Here is a 19529-nt window from a genome sequence, read left to right as displayed (position 1 = left end):
TTGCACTTAGGGGTGCTTTCAAACTGCTAGGTTGGCGGGCGCTGGGACCGAACGACGGGAGCGCACCCCACCGCGGGGATTCGAACCGCCGACCTTTCGATCGGCAAGCCTAGGCGCTGAGGCTTTTACCCACAGCGCCACCCGCGTCCCATCTGCAGGGCTAGCCCTAGCCCTGGAAATGTTGGGGGTTGAACCTGCAATGTTCTGCATGCAAAGCAGATGCTTTAATAATAATAATAATATAATTTATTATTTGTAGCCCGCCCATCTGGCAGAGTTTCCCCAGCCACTCTGGGCGGCTTCCAACAAAAGACCAAAAGTACACTAAGATGTCACACTTGTAGTTGTTGTTCTCTTTGACATCTGGTGGGAGGGTGTTCCACAGGGCGGGCGCCACTACCGAGAAGGCCCTCTGCCTGGTTCCTTGTAGCATTGCTTCTCACAATGAGGGAACCGTCAGAAGGCCCTCGGTGCTGGACCTCAGCGTCCGGGCAGAACGATGGGGGTGGAGACGCTCCTTCAGGTATACTGCACCGAGGCCGTTTAGGGCTTTAAAGGTCAACACCAGCACTTTGAATTGTGCTCGGAAACGTACTGGGAGCCAATGTAGGTCTTTCAAGACCGGTGTTATGTGTTCTCGGCGACCGCCCCCAGTCACCAGTCTAGCTGCCGCATTCTGGATTAGTTGTAGTTTCCGGGTCACCTTCAAAGGTAGCCCCACGTAGAGCGCATTGCAGTAGTCCAAGTGGGAGATAACTAGAGCATGGTGAGACAGTCTGCGGGCAGGTAGGGTCTCAGCCTGTGTACCAGATGGAGCTGGTAAACAGCTGCCCTGGACACAGAATTGACCTGCACCTCCATGGACAGCTGTGAGTCCAAAATGACTCCCAGGCTGCGCACCTGGTCCTTCAGGGGCACAGTTACCCCATTCAGGATCAGGGAGTCCTTCACACCAGCCCGCCCCCTGTCCCCCAAGAACAGTACTTAAGTCTTGTCAGGATTCAACCTCAATCCATTAGCCGTCATCCATCCTCCAACCGCCTCCAGGCACTCACACAGGACCTTCACTGCCTTCACTGGTTCTGATTTGAAAGAGAGGTAGAGCTGGGTATCATCTGCATATTGATGGACACCCAGTCCAAACCCCCTGATGATCTCTCCCAGCGGCTCCCATTAAAAGGCATGGGGGAGAAGACAGAATCCTGAGGCACCCCACAAGTGAGAGCCCAGGGGTCTGAACACTCGTCCCCCACCACTTTCTGAACATGCCCCAGGAGGAAGGAGGGGTATGTATTACTGTGCCCCCAGCTCCCAGCCCCTCTAGACGGTCCAGAAGGATGTTATGGTCGATTGTATCAAAGGCCACTGAGAGATCCAGCAGAACTAGGAAACAGCTCTCACCTAGCCTGCCAGAAATCATCAACCAGTGTGACCAAGGCAGTTTAAGCCCATGATGAGGCCTGAATCCCGATTGGAAGGGATCCAAATGGTCCGCATCCTCCAGGCGTGCCTGGAGTTGTTCAGCAACCACCCGCTCAATCACCTTGCCCAAGAATGGCAGATTTGAGACTGGGTGATAGTTGGCCATACTGGCCGGGTCTAAAGATGTTTTTTTAAGAAGCGGTTTAATGACCGCCTCTTTCAGCGGATCTGGGCATGCTCCCTCACAGAGGGAAGCATTCACCACCCCGCAGAGCCCATTGCCCAGCCCTTTCCGGCTTGCTTTTATCAGCCAGGATGGGCAAGGATCAAGGAGACAGGTGGTTGGTTTCACACTAACCATTGAGCTACAACCCTTTCCCATCCCACTGACAAGCCCCAACAAGAAGAGCAGGTGCTACTTGGCTGTGAGTCCTGGAGGACCTGCTCCTCACCTTATAGGCCTTTTCCTACCTGGTCTGGGACAGCGGGGCCGGGACTGACTCTAGCTGCAGAAGCTGAGGCTGCTGAACCAGACTATCAGACTTGGGAGTTGGTTGGGTTTTTGTTGTTGTTGCGGGGGTGATCGTAGTTGCTGTTGGCTTCTTGTATCTTTATCTTTATTCGTAAACTGTTGAGTTTGCTTTTGTGTTTTTAATGTTTTATTGTGTATGAGTACTTTTCTTACGGACCAAACCAAATTCTTCTCTATCTCTGTTTTCTCTCATACTACTTATCCCCTTGGGATGCGGGTGGCACTGTGGGTTAAAACACAGAGCCTAGGACTTGCCGATCAGAAGGTCGGTGGTTCGAATCCCCACGACGGGGTGAGCTCCCGTTGCTCGGTCCCTGCTCCTGTCAACCTTGCAGTTCGAAAGCACGTCAAAGTGCAAGTAGATAAATAGGTACCACTCCGGCGGGAAGGTAAACAGCATTTCCGTGCACTGCTCTGGCCACATGACCCGGAAGCTGTACGCCGGCTCCCTCGGCCAATAAAGCAAGATGAGCGCCGCAATCCCAGAGTCGGCCACGACTGGACCTAATGGTCAGGTGTCCCTTTACCTTTTCTTACATTGCAGTCCCCCCCCCCCCAAGTATTAATCTGGCTTGAACATGGTTTGAACTGTGGAAAGGTGGTGTAGAAATAAAATTACGTATAACGTACTTCCAGTAGAAACCCATTTGTTTACTAGGATGTTACCTTATTTCCTACTTCCTGCCAGGCTGGTCTTACTGTTGGTGGAATGGGCTGCCTCTGGCATAGTGCAAGACCTCTCCCCAAGAGATCTCACTGAAGGGGCTAAATATGATGGCTATTTTTTAATCTCCAGCACCACAGACACACGAGGAGCACATCGCTATCGGCCTCTTGCCCTGCTTGTGGTCGTTCTGTGTGGGCAGCCACGATGGGGTGCAGGATCCTACAATAAATGGAACTTTTCATCTGACCCAGTAGGGCTCTTGTTATGCTTTTATCCATTTCCGTTAACGCCCTCGCCCCACACCATGATTTTCTTCTTGCTGACAAAATCAAAACCAACCTTTCCACGTACACACTTGGGCCTGTCGACCTTCAACACAACAACCAACACGATTCTGATTAAAGAAAGAACTCTGTTTTTAATAGGGTTTTTATCATTAAAAAAGTTTAAACCTGCATAGCAATCATTTCAAAAAATAATTATTTAATGTTCCATAATGAAACTGTACACAACCTAGTCTTGAGCGACCTGCAGCCCGTGAGGTGGTTTTGAAGCAGTCCAGCACAAAGAGTCTTCCCCCCCCCCCTTTGGAGTTGGCTTTTCCCACTGGCATGTCAAGAGGGTTTGTGTTTTCTTCTTGGTTGAGAGTCTGGCTCCGTGAGTCAGCGGTGGGTTTGTGCTGGGCTACGCGAACAGTCCGGTACCCCTCCTCTCTCTCGCCCCCTGCCCCAACCCCTTTCAGCGGGGATCCTCAAAGTCGTTCAATGTCTCGATATTTCTTCCTCAGGATGGAGACTTGGTCTTTAAAGAGTACGGGGTCGAGCCTCATCTGAGAATGGGTCAGCGGCATATAGCCAAACCAGCTGGCAAAAGTGTTCATGCAGCTCTGCCTCTGAGCAAAGTGGTCTGGGTCGGCCCACCGAGAAGCCCTGGAGGTCTGTGAAGGGAAATCAAACAAACGGGAGTCAAGGATAGGCCTGCAATGCTCAATTAATCTCACATAACCCTCCGCAAAACCAAACCATTAAAATTGACTTGAAAGATGTCCCCACAAGTAATTAATTGAGAAGCAGATTAAAATAAAACAATAGTAGTAAGTGCTTACAAAAACCGCGGGGCCAGAGATTCACAGAAGATTGGAAGAAATATACGAACTATCTGAAGAGCAACTGTAATCAACAAATTACGCTAGTAGGGCTACAAGAAGTTTTGTAAGGAGGAATATATGAAATATTGCAAAGAAGATAAAGAAGAGAGACATTAGTTATGATACTTAAATGTAAAAGTGAAAGTAAGAAATGTAAATTAAGTGGAAAAGATTGGAAAATTTTCAGATGTGATTGAAGGAAGTCAAAAAAATTGTGTAAGATATAAAAGTATGTTTTATAATTGTTGAAAATGCTATATTAAGAAACTAATAAAAATATAAAAACTGCATCTAGAAAGAGGCACAGTTGATTTTACCTCACATTTTAATAAATAAATAAATAAATAAATAAATAAATAAATAAATAAATTAAAAAAAAAAATTTTAGGCTAGTTTTTGTTACTGGAAACCAGCCAACTTTAAACTAACGTTTCACTATCCATACCATTTAGGGGCAAAAACTCTGGTTAAGGTAAAATAGAAGCAGATGTTCCCAAACTCCTCCTCGCAGCAGCGCTCATTCTTGACATGCTTAAACCATGGTTTAGTGTTACTTGTAAAGTAGAACACAGGGAAGTAGCTAGGCACAATGTTTACTCAAAGGGCATGTTGACCCAGTAAGTCTTAAAAACTAATGCCTTTTTTAAAAAAAGAGTCTGCCCATGAAAATAATTCTAAATTAATTTACCAGCTCCCAAGCAAAGGCAAAATCAGTGTGTGATCAGTGACGTCTTATCTGTGGGCAGCTCCCAAAAGCCAGAAAAGGAAAGGCTGCTTGCCAAGAAGGAACCACACATTGCATCCCCACAGTTAACGCAAGCTGCTGAATCGTTTTCGGAAGGCAGAGAAACAATTATGAAGTGATCTTCTTGTTTTCTTATGGGAAGTCACTTGAAAGAATCATTTCAAAAATAGAATATCACATCTGTCACAGCACAGTTTGAGAACATTCCTCCTCTCAGACTATGATGGCTTCGAGTTATTTTTTGAACAGCACAAAGATTTCATTGTTATATATATATGTATCTATATATTTACATAAATCGTTTTTCAGTGTTTTAAGACCATAAGGTATTAGGACTTTTATTATAGACTTGTAAATGGTCTCCCGCTTGCAGCAAAGTGGCCTTTATCAGCTGGAAGAGAAACTGCAGAATACTAAAGCAGGTACACATGCGTAGAGAGGTGTGCTAAGTAAGGCTTTTTGTGGACTAGAAACTCGCTCAGGCTTTTTGGTTTTGCTGGCGATATGGCTCTCCTAAATGATAACATGCTAACTGACAAGTAGGCATGCCCTCTATCATATTGACAGAAGCATGGCTTTTCAGGATAGATTTACGTGATAATTGCGTTAACATGTCAAGCGGCTCTCTTTGGATTTCACATGATCCAAGCCATCGCAATCCTGTATTACCAGATCATGGTATTACAGCAGACGCTCGGGTTTCGAACATGATCCGTACAGGAGGCACGTTCGCAACCCACAGCACTCGCAACCCGTGAGTCTGCGCATGCGCGGGTCACGATTCAGCGCTTCTGCGCATGCGCAATTTAGCGCTTCCGCACATGCGCCAAAACCCGGAAGTAACCCGTTCCAGTACTTCCAGGTTCAGCGTGGTGCGCAACCCAAAATCGCGCAACCCGAAGTGTCTGTAACCCGAGGTATGATTGTACTTTAAAAAAGTAGACAAGATGAGATGCAATATTCTGACTACATGTTTGCAGACCACCTGACAATAAAACTTGGAATTATTCTGATTAATAACTAATTTTTATGCTACCCTTCATCTGAGGATCATAGGGCGGTTTGCAATATAAAACTACAAAAACACACAATATAGTAACAAATCAAAACAAAAACAAGCCCTTCCTTAAAAGGACATATAGATTGTTTAATTAGCAAAAGGCCTGGGGGAAGATGAGAAAGCCTCTTGATATAGCATGTTGGCGGCTTCCTCTGAATGTGTGAACTGAACCTATTAAAAAAAAGTGTTTGCTTATATAAGGGGGGGGGGTGCAGAATGTATATCACTGTAAGAAGGTTAAAGTTGGCTCTAGACACATACCTGTCCCATCATGGTTTCCTTATACTGTTTTTTCTGTGTTACTTTGATTGGTGGCAATTTTGTCACAGCCGACACTAAAAAGTTCATCAAAATGTCCTCGCAATTGGCCAATTGGTCCACCATGTTCTTCAGGCTGGCAGGCAAGAAATGAGTGTACAGGTAGTGATAATATCTGTAAAAAACCAACAGAGTCCCGTCAGTGAGGATTGGATGCGGCCATCCTTTGCAGACTTACCTGGAGTTAAGCCCCGCTGAACTTGGGGAGAGGGATATCCATCCTTAATGGTGCATTTTAGGGGACAGTGAACAACAATACATTTTCAGGACATAGGGATACGTAGAAAGCCTTGTTATACCAGGTTAGGGTATCGCTACATTCAGCCTAGGCTTGTGCCCTCTGACTTCCAGTGGTTCTCCAGGTCATCAGGAAGAAGCTGACAGCTCTTGAACCTTGGACTTCCTGTTTGCAAACAACCTGCTCTACCATGGAGTTACAATCCCTCCCCATACTGGGGGCAAAGAGTCCATAGTCCATCCTCTACAATTCAAGGAATCGCAGAGATGGAAAGATGTTTGATATACAGGGAACCATGAAGTATACATTGTGGAGGTGAACTGCGGTAGATTTATTTGACCATGAGCTACCAGTTGTGGACTCCTAATCTATCTGACTATCTTATCTGCCCTAAAATCTATTCTCCCATGTGCCTGCCCCCAAAATGAGATTTTGCCTGGAGTTGTCCTGGACCCATTGTTGTTCAACATATTTATAAATGACTTGGGTGAAGGAATTGGGTGGGGGGGGGGATGCTTATCAAATTTGCAGATGACACCAAACTGGGAGGAGTAGCTAATGCCGCAGAAGACAGAATCGGGATTCAAGATGACCTGAACAGATTGGAGAAGTGGGCCCAAACTAACAATACGAATTTCAATAGGGACAAATGTGAGGTTCTGCACTTGGGCAGGAAGAACCAGGTGCACAAATGTACAATGGGGGACATCTAGATGGTACATGTGAAAAAGATCTATGGGTCTTAGTAGACCAGAAGCTTAGCTTGAGTCAACCGTGTGATGCAGCAGCAGCAAAAGTTAATGCTATTCTAGGCTGCATCAACGGAAGTATAGGGCCCAGATCAAGGGAAGTAATAGAACCTTGGTCAGACCACACCTGTGTCCAGTTGTGGGTGCTACAATTTAAGAAGGATATTGACAAGCTGGAATGTGTGCAGAGGAGGGCAACCAAGATGATCAAGGGTCTGGAAACCAAGCCTTGTGAGGACCGGTTGATTCTAGGAGGCTTGCTTGGCTGTTCAAAGGCGAGGGAAGTCAGAAAACAATGACGACTCGTTTGAAAACTAAAACAGGGCTTCCTTTGGTGGCTCTGTTCTTTTGCAATCTCAATAAACAAAGATGACTATTTCCAAACAACTCTGATTCACAAGGACCATACTGGCACCCTACAAAGCTGGCTAGTTTAGCATCTTTGATGGTCAGCCAACTCAAACCTTCCCTTGCTGAGGACATGTCCGTCCTTCCTTGATGCCAAGGAGTGTTTTGGCTTAGGCCTTTTGAAGAATTTGGGGGTGCTTTTGAAGTCTATTGAAGCCCATGAAAGGGAGCAGTTAGGCTGCTTCTATAATACGAGCAACATCAAAGAGATTCAGAAAAACACAATAATTACCGGACCCTGAAAGTGGGAATTAAAGTCATCTATGAAACAAACTCGAACTCTAATCCTTCCAGAATCTCCTTTGGTGTTTTAACAAGAAATGCTGTTAAAAACAACAACTAGCTAACAGGAAAGGAAGAGACAGAGATGATAAAATATTTTCAGGGCCTAGCTACATCACAATTCCATCTCAATACCAATCTTTACCTATCAATAATAGCACAGGTGAACCAACCAGAGCATCTCTTGAGCGTGTAAAGGCTATTTCCCCCTCACCAACCATAACCAGCTCTCCCAGATTTTCAATGGGTCTTCTGAGGGCACTCTTCCCAAACCACTCCCCACCCCACAAATTCCTCATTTTTATGGTAAAACAAGGCTGATTTCTTGCGATGGCCCAGTAGGTGCTTGTGGTGTGAAGAAGTGCATTGTGGGAAACAAGGCACTGTAGGATGCACACAAGAATGTACAGAGGTATCCATCCTTGGATACCAGTTGCAGGGTTTGGTGGAGATCTTGAAGGGCAGGGCAGCTGTAGCAGCAATAAGAGGCATCTTGAAGGCCAGGGAAGTTATGGCGAAACTCTGGCCCTCCACATCTCGTTGGACTACAACTCCCATCTTTGGCCTTGCTGGCTGGGGTTGATGGGAGAGTCCAGCAACTTCTACAGTGCCATATGCCCCCTATCCCAGGACTAGGGCCTGCTCACCTTTCACTAAATTGGGAGTGTTTGGGGTGAATGTTGGAATCAGGAGGAGGATGTAGGACTGCACATTCTCTTCTCCTTTGTCACCCGCCTGACGTGTGCCCATTCATCCACCTATTTTGGCATTATGTGTGGCAATCAGGTTAATATGTGTTGTCTTAAACACATCTCCTAATGCCCTGATTAAACAAGAGTTTCTCTAAGCAAATGCAGGAATGCACCCAAGCTTTTTAAAAATATATATATAAAAAGTCTCCTCTTGCTGAGACTGGTTTCAAAAAGATATGATGCTCCCAAATCTTACTTGTGGTAGATAGCAGCTCCAGTCAATACCATGGAATAGTCATTAGTCCATTTGGATGTGTAGCCCCACCGCTCCTTAGTGTTGTCCCAAAAATGGCTGCGGGCAGGGTAGCCCACGATCCTCTCTGGGAAACTCTGCCAAACCGTAAAGGCAAAATCCACCTGCAGGCAAGGAAAGCAAACAGAACATATGTGGCAAGTGGTAATCAAACAGCCTCAAAAATGTCAGCAAAACAAAATATTACCTTTCCCACTAATTCATAATTTGCAATCTTGGGAACTGTTGCAAAACATTAATTCTCTGTATTCATCAGTAAATTAAACTGACTGCTTGACATTTTGCCCTGTAATTATGCACATTTTAATGTTTTCCTGTTAACAGGAGTCTAGAGCTCCAGAGAATCGCATTAACATTTTGCAGGCGCGACTCGTGCAAAGCTAAAGTTTGCAACTGGTAGAGAATCTGCGTGCCGTGTGGGAATTGCGTGTTTACTGGTGTGAACAAGAAAACCACTGCTTTAAACCATTTTCATTGAAGAACTCGGGTGGGGGTGGCGAAGTGTTCTCATTTCCTTCTGCTGAAAATGTCAATTTTCTATTTTCTACATTCAGCTAAAAGTAAGCTCCAGAAATCCTCCCCCCCCCCCCCGTTTGAAAACTGCTTTAAGTTAAATTCAGAGAGGAAGCAAGGCAGATGGTAAACACTGAAAGTCAGACTACAGATACCATGATGCACACCTGTGGCCGACTTCCTATGAGAAATGAGGGTCTCACAGCATCCTTGCTAAAGAGGTGGATTATGGGAGATTCAGTGCACTGAACCACAAACATGAATGCTTCAAATTAAAGAAGGCTAATCGCTTTTGAATTATGGTGCTGGAGGAGACACTTGAGAGTCCCATGGACTGCAAGAAGATCAAACCTATCCATTCTGAGGGAAATCGGCCCTGAGTGCTCACTAGAAGGACAGATCCTGAAGCTGAGGCTCCAATACTTTGGCCACCTCATGAGAAGAGAAGACTGCCTGGAAAAGACCCTGATGTTGGGAAAGATGCACAAGGAGAAGGGGACGACACAGGACGAGATGGTTGGACAGTGTTCTTGAAACTACGAACATGAGTTTGACCAAGCTGCAGGATGCAGTGGAAGACAGGAGTGCCTGGCGTGCTCTGGTCCATGGGGTCACGAAGAGTCCGACACGACTAAATGACTAAACAGCAACAAATAAAGGCCTACGTTTGCACCAGACACAGAATATAAAACTTTTTAAAAGATGGAGTAAGCATGGCTTGCTTTCCTTGCTGCAGTTGTTATCAGATCCTTTGGAATGGAAAGCTGTTTTGGGGACGTGAAGAATGGCACACATCCTGAAATATGCAGTTTTAGGCACGTCCTGAAACTTTTTAAGTGTTTTCATTCGGAAGGCAGTTCAAGCAGAGCGTTCATGCCGCAGCTCTGATCGCATCCAAACCATCCTGTCAAGGAGCCAAAGGTCACCTTACGGCTGCCTGCTCTAAAATCTGACATCTGTTTCCTTGAAAAGACTTAAAAAACCATGAGGGGAAGGCAAGGGATGCCGCGCCCATGCTAACCGATGAATCCAGGTTGAGGGCGAGTCATGGGCTATCACAACCTCCTCCCTCTAGTGTTCAAATTCTCCCTGGCATCTAGGCCAGGGGTTGGCAACCTGTGGGCTATGGCCTGATTTCAAAAGTGATGGGTTCAGACCTCTGGCAACAGTGACCTGTCCCTCCCCTGGCAGCGAAGAATGTGGCAAGAAGAGAGAAAAGGAATGTAGCCAGAATACCCATTTTTGGCTCCGGTGCTGCCCCACACTGCCCTAACAGCTGACTAATAATAATAATAATAATAATAATAATAATAATAATAATAATAAGTATTACTTATACCCGGCCCATCTTGCCAGGCCTCCCCAGCCTTTCTGGGTGGCTTCCAACAGAATATAAAAACACACATAATAAAACATCAAACATTAAAAACTTCCCTAAACAGGGCTGCCTTAAGATGTCTTCTGAATGTCAGGTAGTTGTTTATCGCTTTGACATCTGATGGGAGGGCGTTCCACAGGGCGGGCACCACTACCGAGAAGGCCCTCTGCCTGGTTCCCTGTAGCTTTGCTTCTCACAATGAGGGTACTGCCAGAAGGCCCTCGGAGCTGGACCTCAGCGTCCGGGCAGAATGATGGGGGTGAAGACGCTCCTTCAGGTATACTGGGCCGAGGCCGTTTAGGGCTTTAAAGGTCAGCCCCACCACTTTGAATTGTGCTTGGAAACAGAACCCCACAGCTTCCGTATCCATTTTCTAGCTGGGTCGGGAAGCACTTTTCACCGTGAGGGATCAATGTCCCCCTGGGCAAAGCCACACCAGTGGTGGGAGGGGAGAGAGGCAAAAGGGGGAGGGGCAACTCGAGCCGCCATCTAGAGAAGCAAGAGGCACTATTAAGAGTCCAAGGACACACTCTGACCAGAATTAAAAACATTTGGAGTTGGAAGCAAGGATCGGCGTGAAGTGGTGGTGCCTTGGGGAGAGTTCGAAAGCATCTGGCGGGTCAAAATTGGCCTCCAGGGTGACACCAAATCCTTTCCCTTGTCAGTTCTGAAGCTTCTTCCCTCAATTGTAACCCTGTGGTTACAATCCCAGCATCCCACTAGGGCTAAATTAGGGTTAGGGGTGTAGTTGAGATTTTGCTGGACTGCAGCATGCTAGTGTGGAAGTTGGATTTCCATGAAAAACGACTGTCAATTCCCATTGCAGAAGATTGACGCGAGCCTCACAGCTCACTTTAATCATTTCCCTCCGAAGCGGATGCAATACAGATTATCTGGCATGGGTGACGGGGAAAAACAACCTACCACCTACTGGCCTCTTCCACCTGCTCCCCCCCCCCCCTCGGTCAGCCCACACAGATTTCTAATTATGAGACTCACACATGTCCCTCCCAGTATGGGAGATGGAACTTTGGACTCTCACCCAGAGGAATGAAAAGGCTTAATATTTCATTTCATTATGAATGAAAAGGGCAAAACCTTCATTAACGGTAAAAGATGAAAGAACAGAACAAAACCATTTGGGGCTCTCCCCCCCCTTCCAGGTTTTTATCATTCCAATTTGAAAGCAAGTTTCAAACTGGAGACTACTGTCAAATGTTAAATTGGGCAATAATAGGCTACTTGCCTTCGTGTGTGTGTGTGTGTGTGTGTGTGTGTGCGCGCGCGCGTGCCAGGCACAGAATTCAAGAAATTTAAAAGCAGCCTTTCGTAACCTGCGGCATTCCAGATGTTTTGGACTTCATAGTCAGGGATGATGGATTTGTAGCCCAAAAACACCTGAGCAGCACCAGGTGGGGATACGTTGCTTTAAAGTATCTGGCTTCATCAACGACAACTCCACGTTTGAGACTCATGTCATACAGAACATTATGATTGTGGCCACTGCTGTAATGTCTTTAAAAGGAGATTTAGACTCATAAGCTACATGGAGTCCAGTGGCGAACCTACATTTTTGAATTCCCCAAAATGGAGGCCTCTTTGCAACAAGCTCCTGTCAACCTAGCAGTTCGAAAGCACGTTAAAGTGCAAGTAAATAAATAGGTACCACTCCAGCGGGAAGGTAAACGGCGTTTCCGTGCGCTGCTCTGGTTCGCCAGAAGCGGCTTAGTCATGCTGGCCACATGACCCGGATGCTGTACGCTGGCTCCCTCGGCCAATAAAGCGAGATGAGCGCCACAACCCCAGAGTTGGCCACGACTGGACCTAATGGTCAGGGGTCCCTTTACCTTTTTGCAACCAGCAATGAAGCCTGGGTAACCACTGTAATCTCCTTCAATTGGGTTGTTCCACGACAGATCACCACACCATTATAATGTCTGTGCTACTGACTCTCAAACTTTGGGATTGTTGAAATATATGCAATGAAAAATTAATTTGAGTTGTGCTGCTCAAATCGGGTCTACTAGACCCAATTTTTAAAAAAAGCAATTTGGACTGAAGTTGCTTCTGGCACCTCTCCAAAATTAAGAGCCCTGAAGCTGGAGCTTCGTTAGTTACACACAGATATGCAGGAGAAAGTGAACTGGGTCACCCAAGCACTCGCACTTCTACCACCCTGGAAGCAAGAAAGGCGTTCATCTCTGAAGCAGGAAATGGAGAACTTGTGGCTGCCTAGATAGGGCTGGACTCCAAATCCCATCATCCTTGGCTGCTAACCAAGCTGACTGAGGCTGATGGGAGTTGAAGGCCCAGCAACACACAGCTCCAAACCAGCAGCGTCTGACCATTCCAGGGGGGGATTTGTCCCTTTAAGGGAGAGGGAAGGAGCTACAGAGAACAAGAAGAAGAAAAGTGCTGAAATCGAAAGGGACAATAAAGACCCAAAGCTTTTCCACAGCTGCCATTAATAATGTATTTCCGATATATTGCAGTCTTATATAAACGGTCGCCCATCTCCTCCTTCTCTTTGCGGGAAGAGGTGCTAGAAATCAATACTCATCCCAGTTGTAAAAATTGGTTTTCTACAGCTAGCTTTTAGTCTCTCTCTCTCTGTATGTGTGTGTGTCTTTTTCCTTGAGCACAATCTTGCTCTGGGCACAACAGCTCTCAAATACAAGGAATCTCCTTTCATTTAAAGAGAGATTGGGCTCAGCTCTTGATATGCGGGAGGCAGAGACACAGGAATCAAACACAGGCATCAGGGTGGAAATGTTTGCTTTACAAAGCAATGGTGTTGCTCTGAGAGAGAGGGAGAGGCAAGAAGGCCAGGGATGAGAAAATGTGCGTTCTTTAAAAGGAAAGGAAAGTGTTAACTCCAGCCTGAAAGCCTGTGTTAAGAAAACGGGCCATGCTGCAACCTGATTGGTTGCTGTTAGTGTGGAATGTAACCTGCCTCCCGACAGACACAGGAAGGAGCAGAGTTCAGTACAGGATGCTGTGAGTGATGCAACTGCAGCAAAGCAGCACCCCAGGTCCATGGAATTGTGTTCACTGGGACTGAACGGAGCTGGATCAATAGATACAGTCATACCTCGGAAGTCAAACACCTTGCGGAACGAACGTTTTGGCTCCCGAACGCCGCAAACCCGGAAGTGAGTGTTCTGGTTTGCGAATGTTCTTTGGAACCCAAACGTCCATCACGGCTTCCGATTGGCTGCAGGAGCTTCCTGCAGCCAATCGGAAGCCGCGCCTTGGTTCCCGAACGTTTTGGAAGTTGAACGGATTCTGTTCGACTTCCGAGGTACGACTGTAATGCTATAGCGAAGGCATAGTCCAAGACCAAAGCTCAATGGCAGAGCATCTGTCCTTCAGGAAAGAAGGTCCCTACTGCAACTGGCAGAATACAGCCAAACAAGTTGCCCAGGGGTCAGCAAACTTTTTCAGCAGGGGGCCAGACAACTGTCCCTCAGACCTTGTGGGGGTCCGGACTATATTTTGGAAAAAATAATAATGATGCAAGAGCACCACGAGCCCCGGTGGCTGCTTACCTATGTCTTGTGAGTGGCAGGGGCTGGCGGCAGAGGCTCCAGAGAGGGGCTGCTTAAAATGGCAGCCGCTTGATCGCTGCTGCTGCTGCTGCTGCTGGCACCAACTAAGCCCAGCCCCCTTCCTCCTCTAGGCAGGGCGGGGAGAAGCCAGGAGGAGGGAGGGAGGAGGAGCCGCTGCCGCCACCGCCGTGTGAGAGAGAGGGGAAAAATGTGCACACTGGCGATCCACGTGGCAATTTTGGGACTGTCAGTGGGCCAGATCCAGAAGGCAATTGGGCCTGATCTGGCCCGCAGGCTCTAGTTTGCCGACCCATGCCCTAATCTCTCTCTCGCTCCCTCTCTCTGTGCAAAGGACCTATCCTCGTGATACTGACACAATCCCTATACAGTCATACCTCATGTTACTTTTGCTTCATGTTACGTTTTTTCAGGTTGCATCCTGCGGCAACCTGGAAGTACCGGAAAGGGTTACTGCCAGGTTTTGCCGCTCACGCATGTGCAGAAGTGCTAAATCATGCTTCGCACATGCGCACAAGCGCCAAATTGCGCCATGCACCTGCACTTCAGGTTGCGGTCATTTCATGTTGCGAATGGGCCTCCGGAATGGATCCCGTTCGCAACCAGAGGTACCACTGTACTACCACTAAGCCATAGAATGAAAAACAACACCCCCATCACACTCTCTCTCCCCTTTCTTCCCTCCTCCAATTGTACTTTTCTCTGCTTATTTGTCTGTCTCGTTAACACAAGAAAATCTTTAATTAAAAATTATTTTTAAAAAGGTCCCAGGATCAAATTCTGGCAGCTCCAGGTAGGAATGGAAAAAGCTTTTGCTTGAAACCCTGGACAGCTGCTGCCAGACATTGTAGACAGCATTGAAATAGGTGGACCCCCATGGTGTGGCTCAGTGCAAAGCCAGCTTCCTATATTTCTAACGTCAGAGACGGCCGATCATGCAATCCTCGCCTACGCAGCCAGCACAAAAACTGCGAAGAGCAGAGGGCGAAAGCAAGCCAGCAGCAGACTTGGATGGGAAGAGGTCTCACCTCAGTGGTTGAAAGCACCGTATCCTCATCGAGGCTTAGAACAGCATCCGTGACAATGTTCTCGTAGGGCAGGAAGCGGCTGCTCATCACCTGCGGAGGGGGATAAAGAGGGTCAGCGCTCAGCTCGTGAGACTCGCCCTGCCAAGGGCAGCACCTCTTTCAGACCCAAATTGGAAGAGTTAACTCTCCGCCGTCACATTAATGGAGGAAATGACCCCATTGAACAGAAAGGTCCGGGGAAGATTTGAGGATGACTGGTCAGATAAGAAGAATTGAATTTCGTGGTGGCTCGCTACGCATTCCTCCCGTGCGGGCTGCTTGTTTCCGCTGCTACGTTATCCACCAATTTGTTTTGAAACAGCAGCACCGCGGGGGAGATTCACGGCTGCTCCCTTCCACCTGATTTTTGTCATGTGCGATGCTCAGGTGTGTTAAGTGTCTGCAGTGGGGGGGGGGGGAGCAAGGGGTGCAGTTTCCCTCTCCCATGAACCACAAGCCCCTGATTCCCAGCTTTCGTTCAAAAATAAGACACACAAGTTCCTAGCAATGCATTTGAGGTACGGGGTGAATTGTACAGGTCCTGTAAAAATCCCTGCAGATTCCCGTGCCAGGAGGTAGTTGCTTTATTTTGATTTTTATATCCATTATGCAGCTACAGTATATGAAAAGAAGAAGCAGAGAGAAGCAGGGATGCATTGCTTATATATTTGCCGCCTTTGCTACAAAGAGCTGAAGGCAGTGGCTATGGTTGCCCTTCCCACTTGTATCCTCACAACTACCCCTGCAAGGTTGGCTAGGAGGGCAGCGACTGGCTGAAAGTCACTCAAGTGGGGGTTTCAACCAAACCTAAGGCAGGTCACAAGCTGACCTACGACCCATACGCATATATGCCGGCAAATTGAGCAGCCGACCCCCGAATGCACGTTTGGACTAAAGGTGGGTCAGTCCCACATCTTAAAAAGCTTGCTCTAAATTTGGTTTAGAGCAGGGTTTCCCAAAGGTGGGTCTCCAGCTGCTTTCGGACTACAATTCCCATCATCCATTCTTGCTAGCTACGGATGATGGGAGTTGTAGTCCCAAAGCAGCCAGAGACCCATGTTTGAGAAACCTCGGTTTAGGCAGTGGTTCTCAACCTGTGGGTCTCCAGATGTTGTTGGACTACAACTGCCATCATCCCTGAGCTTTGGCCTTGCTAGCCTGGGGTGATGGGAGTTGTAGTTCAACAACATCTGGGGACCCACAGGTTGAGAAAGCAAGGACAGGCGACCTTGCATCCGCCAAATGTTGGATTCCAATTCCCATCAGCCCCAGCCAGCAAGGCCAACAGTCAGGGATGATGGGAGCTGTAGTCCTGACCATCTCAGGTGGGGAGGGGGAGCCAGATGTTGCCTGCCCCTGGCTCAGATCGTACATTCTGAATTCCACAGACATTTTCTTTTCTCCCCCCCGTTTGGGAATTCATTCTGGAGCGCAGAGCAACCTGCCAGCGTGCGAATGGCACACTGTTGACCGCACGTCGAGATTTCTTTGTTGTCTCTAAGATGCCTCCAAGGCAAGTTCCTACACATGCTTTGGAATTTGAGGGGGCATTTTGTTCCCTTGGGCTCTCTGATATAGGAAAAGGAGAAACAATAATGGCAGAAAAGGTGGGCAATCTCCAAGCAACAGCCTCCTATCTCAGCCCTGCAGCAAATCTCCTGGTACTGCTCACATGGCCACTGTTTAGAGTCAGGAACCTAGTTAGCTGGCAGCTTAGCCACGCACTGACTTTTCCCTTGTCAAATCTACTGGGGGGAAGGGGGGGGCAGACACCAGTAAAGCCAAGGCCTGTGCATTTCAAATAGCCATAAAGCACCTGGAAAACTTCAGAGGTGAAAATTCGTTCTGCTCTAGACAGCCGGCTGATAAAAACCAAACCCAAACCCCAAGCATTCCACACTGTATTCCATGTCAGTCAAACCAAGATTAGACTCTTTCCCCTTCCTCCAGTTTAGCATTTATATCACTGGCTGTTCATGGGGGGGGGGGGACATGTTTCTGTGTGTGCATGGAAAAGAAGACTCCGAGGTCCAATGCGCTGCGCAAAAAAAATATGTGGCGAGTTTGGAAATACGCTTCCAACAAAATATTAAAATACAGTAATGCATCAAACATTAAAAGCTTCCCTAAACAGGGCTGCCTTCAGATGTCTTCTAAAAGTCTGGTAGTTGTTATTCTCTTTGACATCTGGTGGGAGGGCGTTCCACAGGGTGGGCGCCACTACCGAGAAGGCCCTCTGCCTGGTTCCCTGTAACCTCCCAGCCAAGAAGCAGATAAACAAGAAGAGTTCTTACCAAGTCTTTTATTCAATATTCAGAGAGAGAGATGTAGAAATGATGTCTCTCTTGGATAATGGTGTTGCTCTGAGTAAAGTCCCACCCCCTCCGTCTCTCCTATCAAACGTCATCCCTGCGCTGGCTAATATGTGCTTTCTGCCTCTGAGCTTTCTGTTCTCCTACGCTCAGTGCTCGCTGGGACCTGGAAAGGGGGGGGGGGTCTGGCATACTTTCCAAAGACACTGAGTCTGTCAGCTGTCTCTCCCCTGGTGCTGCTGCTTCTTCCAGTTGCTCCTCTCCCAATATTTCCCAGCTTCTCCGCTCTGCAACCTCTGAACTATGACCTTCTGCAAACCACTGTTCTAAATCTGTACTCTTCTCTGGGAAGTGCAGCAGGGGGCGGTCTCCACCATTCCTCCTCAGTCCAGTCCCTGACAATATTGTTGTAATCCGACGTACTTTTAGGATATAGTAAAGTAAAGGTAAAGGGACCCCTGACCATTAGGTCCAGTCGCGGACAACTCTGGGGTTGCGGCGCTCATCTCGCTTTACTGGCCGAAGGAGCTGGCATACAGCTTCCGGGTCATGTGGCCAGCATGACTAAGCCGCTTCTGGTGAACCAGAGCAGTGCACAGAAACACAGTTTACCTTCCCACCAGAGTGGTACCTATTTATCTACTTGCACTTTGACGTGCATTCAAACGGCTAGGTTGGCAGGAGCAGGGACCAAGCAACGGGAACTCCCCCCGTTGCAGGGATTCGAACTGCCGACCTTCTGATCAGCAAGTCCTAGGCTTTGTGGTTTAACCCACAGCACCACCCACGTCCCCTTTTAGGATATAGTGATGTATAATTATTATTTTTTATGCATGAATGAATGAACAAATAATGAATGAATGAATGAATGAATGTTATTTAGTCCCCATGACTGAGACCTTGGCATGGCCAAACTTACCTTGCTCTCTCCTTCAATGACAATAACAGGAACAGCAGTGGCAGGCCATCGGTGCTTGGCAGGGAGGGGTTTATCGCAATTCCATAAGACAATGATCTGAAAAGGAAAATTCATCCTTCGTTGAGCGGAATGCCTGGGTAGCCCAAAGACAAAGCTCAGGCGTCCTCCTTAGTTACACGGTTCAATTCTGAGCTTCCCCAAAAAGATTAAATTAAATTGTGCAATCCAATTCCTTTCCAGAGAGAAAAGTACACCACTCATTTTTCTGTCCTGACAATGGGGGGGGGGGGAGTGGGGAGGAGAAACTCAACCCCTTTGACAGATGCCATCAGAACAACAATTTGTGCCGCATCTGGAAGGATCCTTACAGCTCACTTTGGCAGAGGCCAAAGGCCAAAATGTTCCATTATATAAAAAGCAGGCTCTTTTCGCCTAACACTGCTGGTATGATACGCAGTTTTGTGCCGCTTCTGTCGTGCTGTGTGAGCATGGGACAGGGGTCGGGTCCAGCTCCCGGCTCAGCTTTCAGAGTTGCCTGTGTGCTGTGATTCCAGAAGTAGGAAAGCATGTGTGGAAGCTGAATTCAGCTTTCTAAGAATCTCTGCTTTTGGGTATATTTAAAGGCAGGTTTCTAACCCTTATGACTGGAAATATAAGCTTGGAAGTAAGTGGGGACGTCTTGGTGAAATCTCAGTAAACAGGAAGGTGACTGAGCAAGATTTGTAATGGGGGGGGGATCTGTCCTCCATGCATTTCATAGCAAAAAGAGCACATTCAGAATGGTAACAGCTGCAGAGTTATTCAAGAGAAAATAGTGCCTTAATTTGCATAGTTTGAACAGGTTGCAGAATCCAGCTTCCCTTGACACAGGATTTTAAATTGCCTGGGTGCAGAATTCTGCATTTTGTTATTTTAAAGCTGGGCTGGCTGGCCGGTGACCCTCCGGAAATTGGGCTTTAGACCCCATCAGCCCAGGTCCATGATCGGTGCTAATGGGAGTTGTAGTTCTTCAGCACCTGAAAGAGCCACAGGTTCCCAATCTCAGTTTTAAAGCACGGAAGGCTGCTAGCCTGACAATAAATGTCTCAGGAGCCAGTAAATTAAACTACAATATATCCTCTGGGACTGGACCTTAGGCAAGGATGCAAAGCCAACTAGCATACCTTTGGGAGGATAAAAGACTTGTGGAACACGTGCTGTT

The 19529-nt window shown here is 47.3% G+C and overlaps 1 protein-coding gene across 1 annotated transcript in view; it reads right to left on the bottom strand.

Annotated features, from left to right (window-relative positions):
• Nucleotides 1-3019: 3019 nt before the first annotated feature.
• The window catches only part of EXT1 (exostosin glycosyltransferase 1), a 256434-nt gene continuing 239924 nt past the window's right edge, over nt 3020-19529 (bottom strand). Inside the window, exons 7-11 of the mRNA XM_077932757.1 lie at nt 18329-18424; nt 15059-15148; nt 8517-8677; nt 5835-6006; nt 3020-3558 (exon numbers count right to left, since the gene is read on the bottom strand). Coding sequence (XP_077788883.1) covers nt 3373-3558; nt 5835-6006; nt 8517-8677; nt 15059-15148; nt 18329-18424 — 705 coding nt within the window. The 3' untranslated portion in view covers nt 3020-3372. The remainder of the gene's footprint in view (nt 3559-5834; nt 6007-8516; nt 8678-15058; nt 15149-18328; nt 18425-19529) is intronic.

Source organism: Podarcis muralis, chromosome 8, assembly GCF_964188315.1.
Source record: "Podarcis muralis chromosome 8, rPodMur119.hap1.1, whole genome shotgun sequence".
NCBI lineage: Eukaryota > Metazoa > Chordata > Lepidosauria > Squamata > Lacertidae > Podarcis > Podarcis muralis.
The sequence above is the reverse complement of the archived record's forward strand: the minus strand, read 5'-3'. Positions and strand labels throughout refer to the sequence as shown.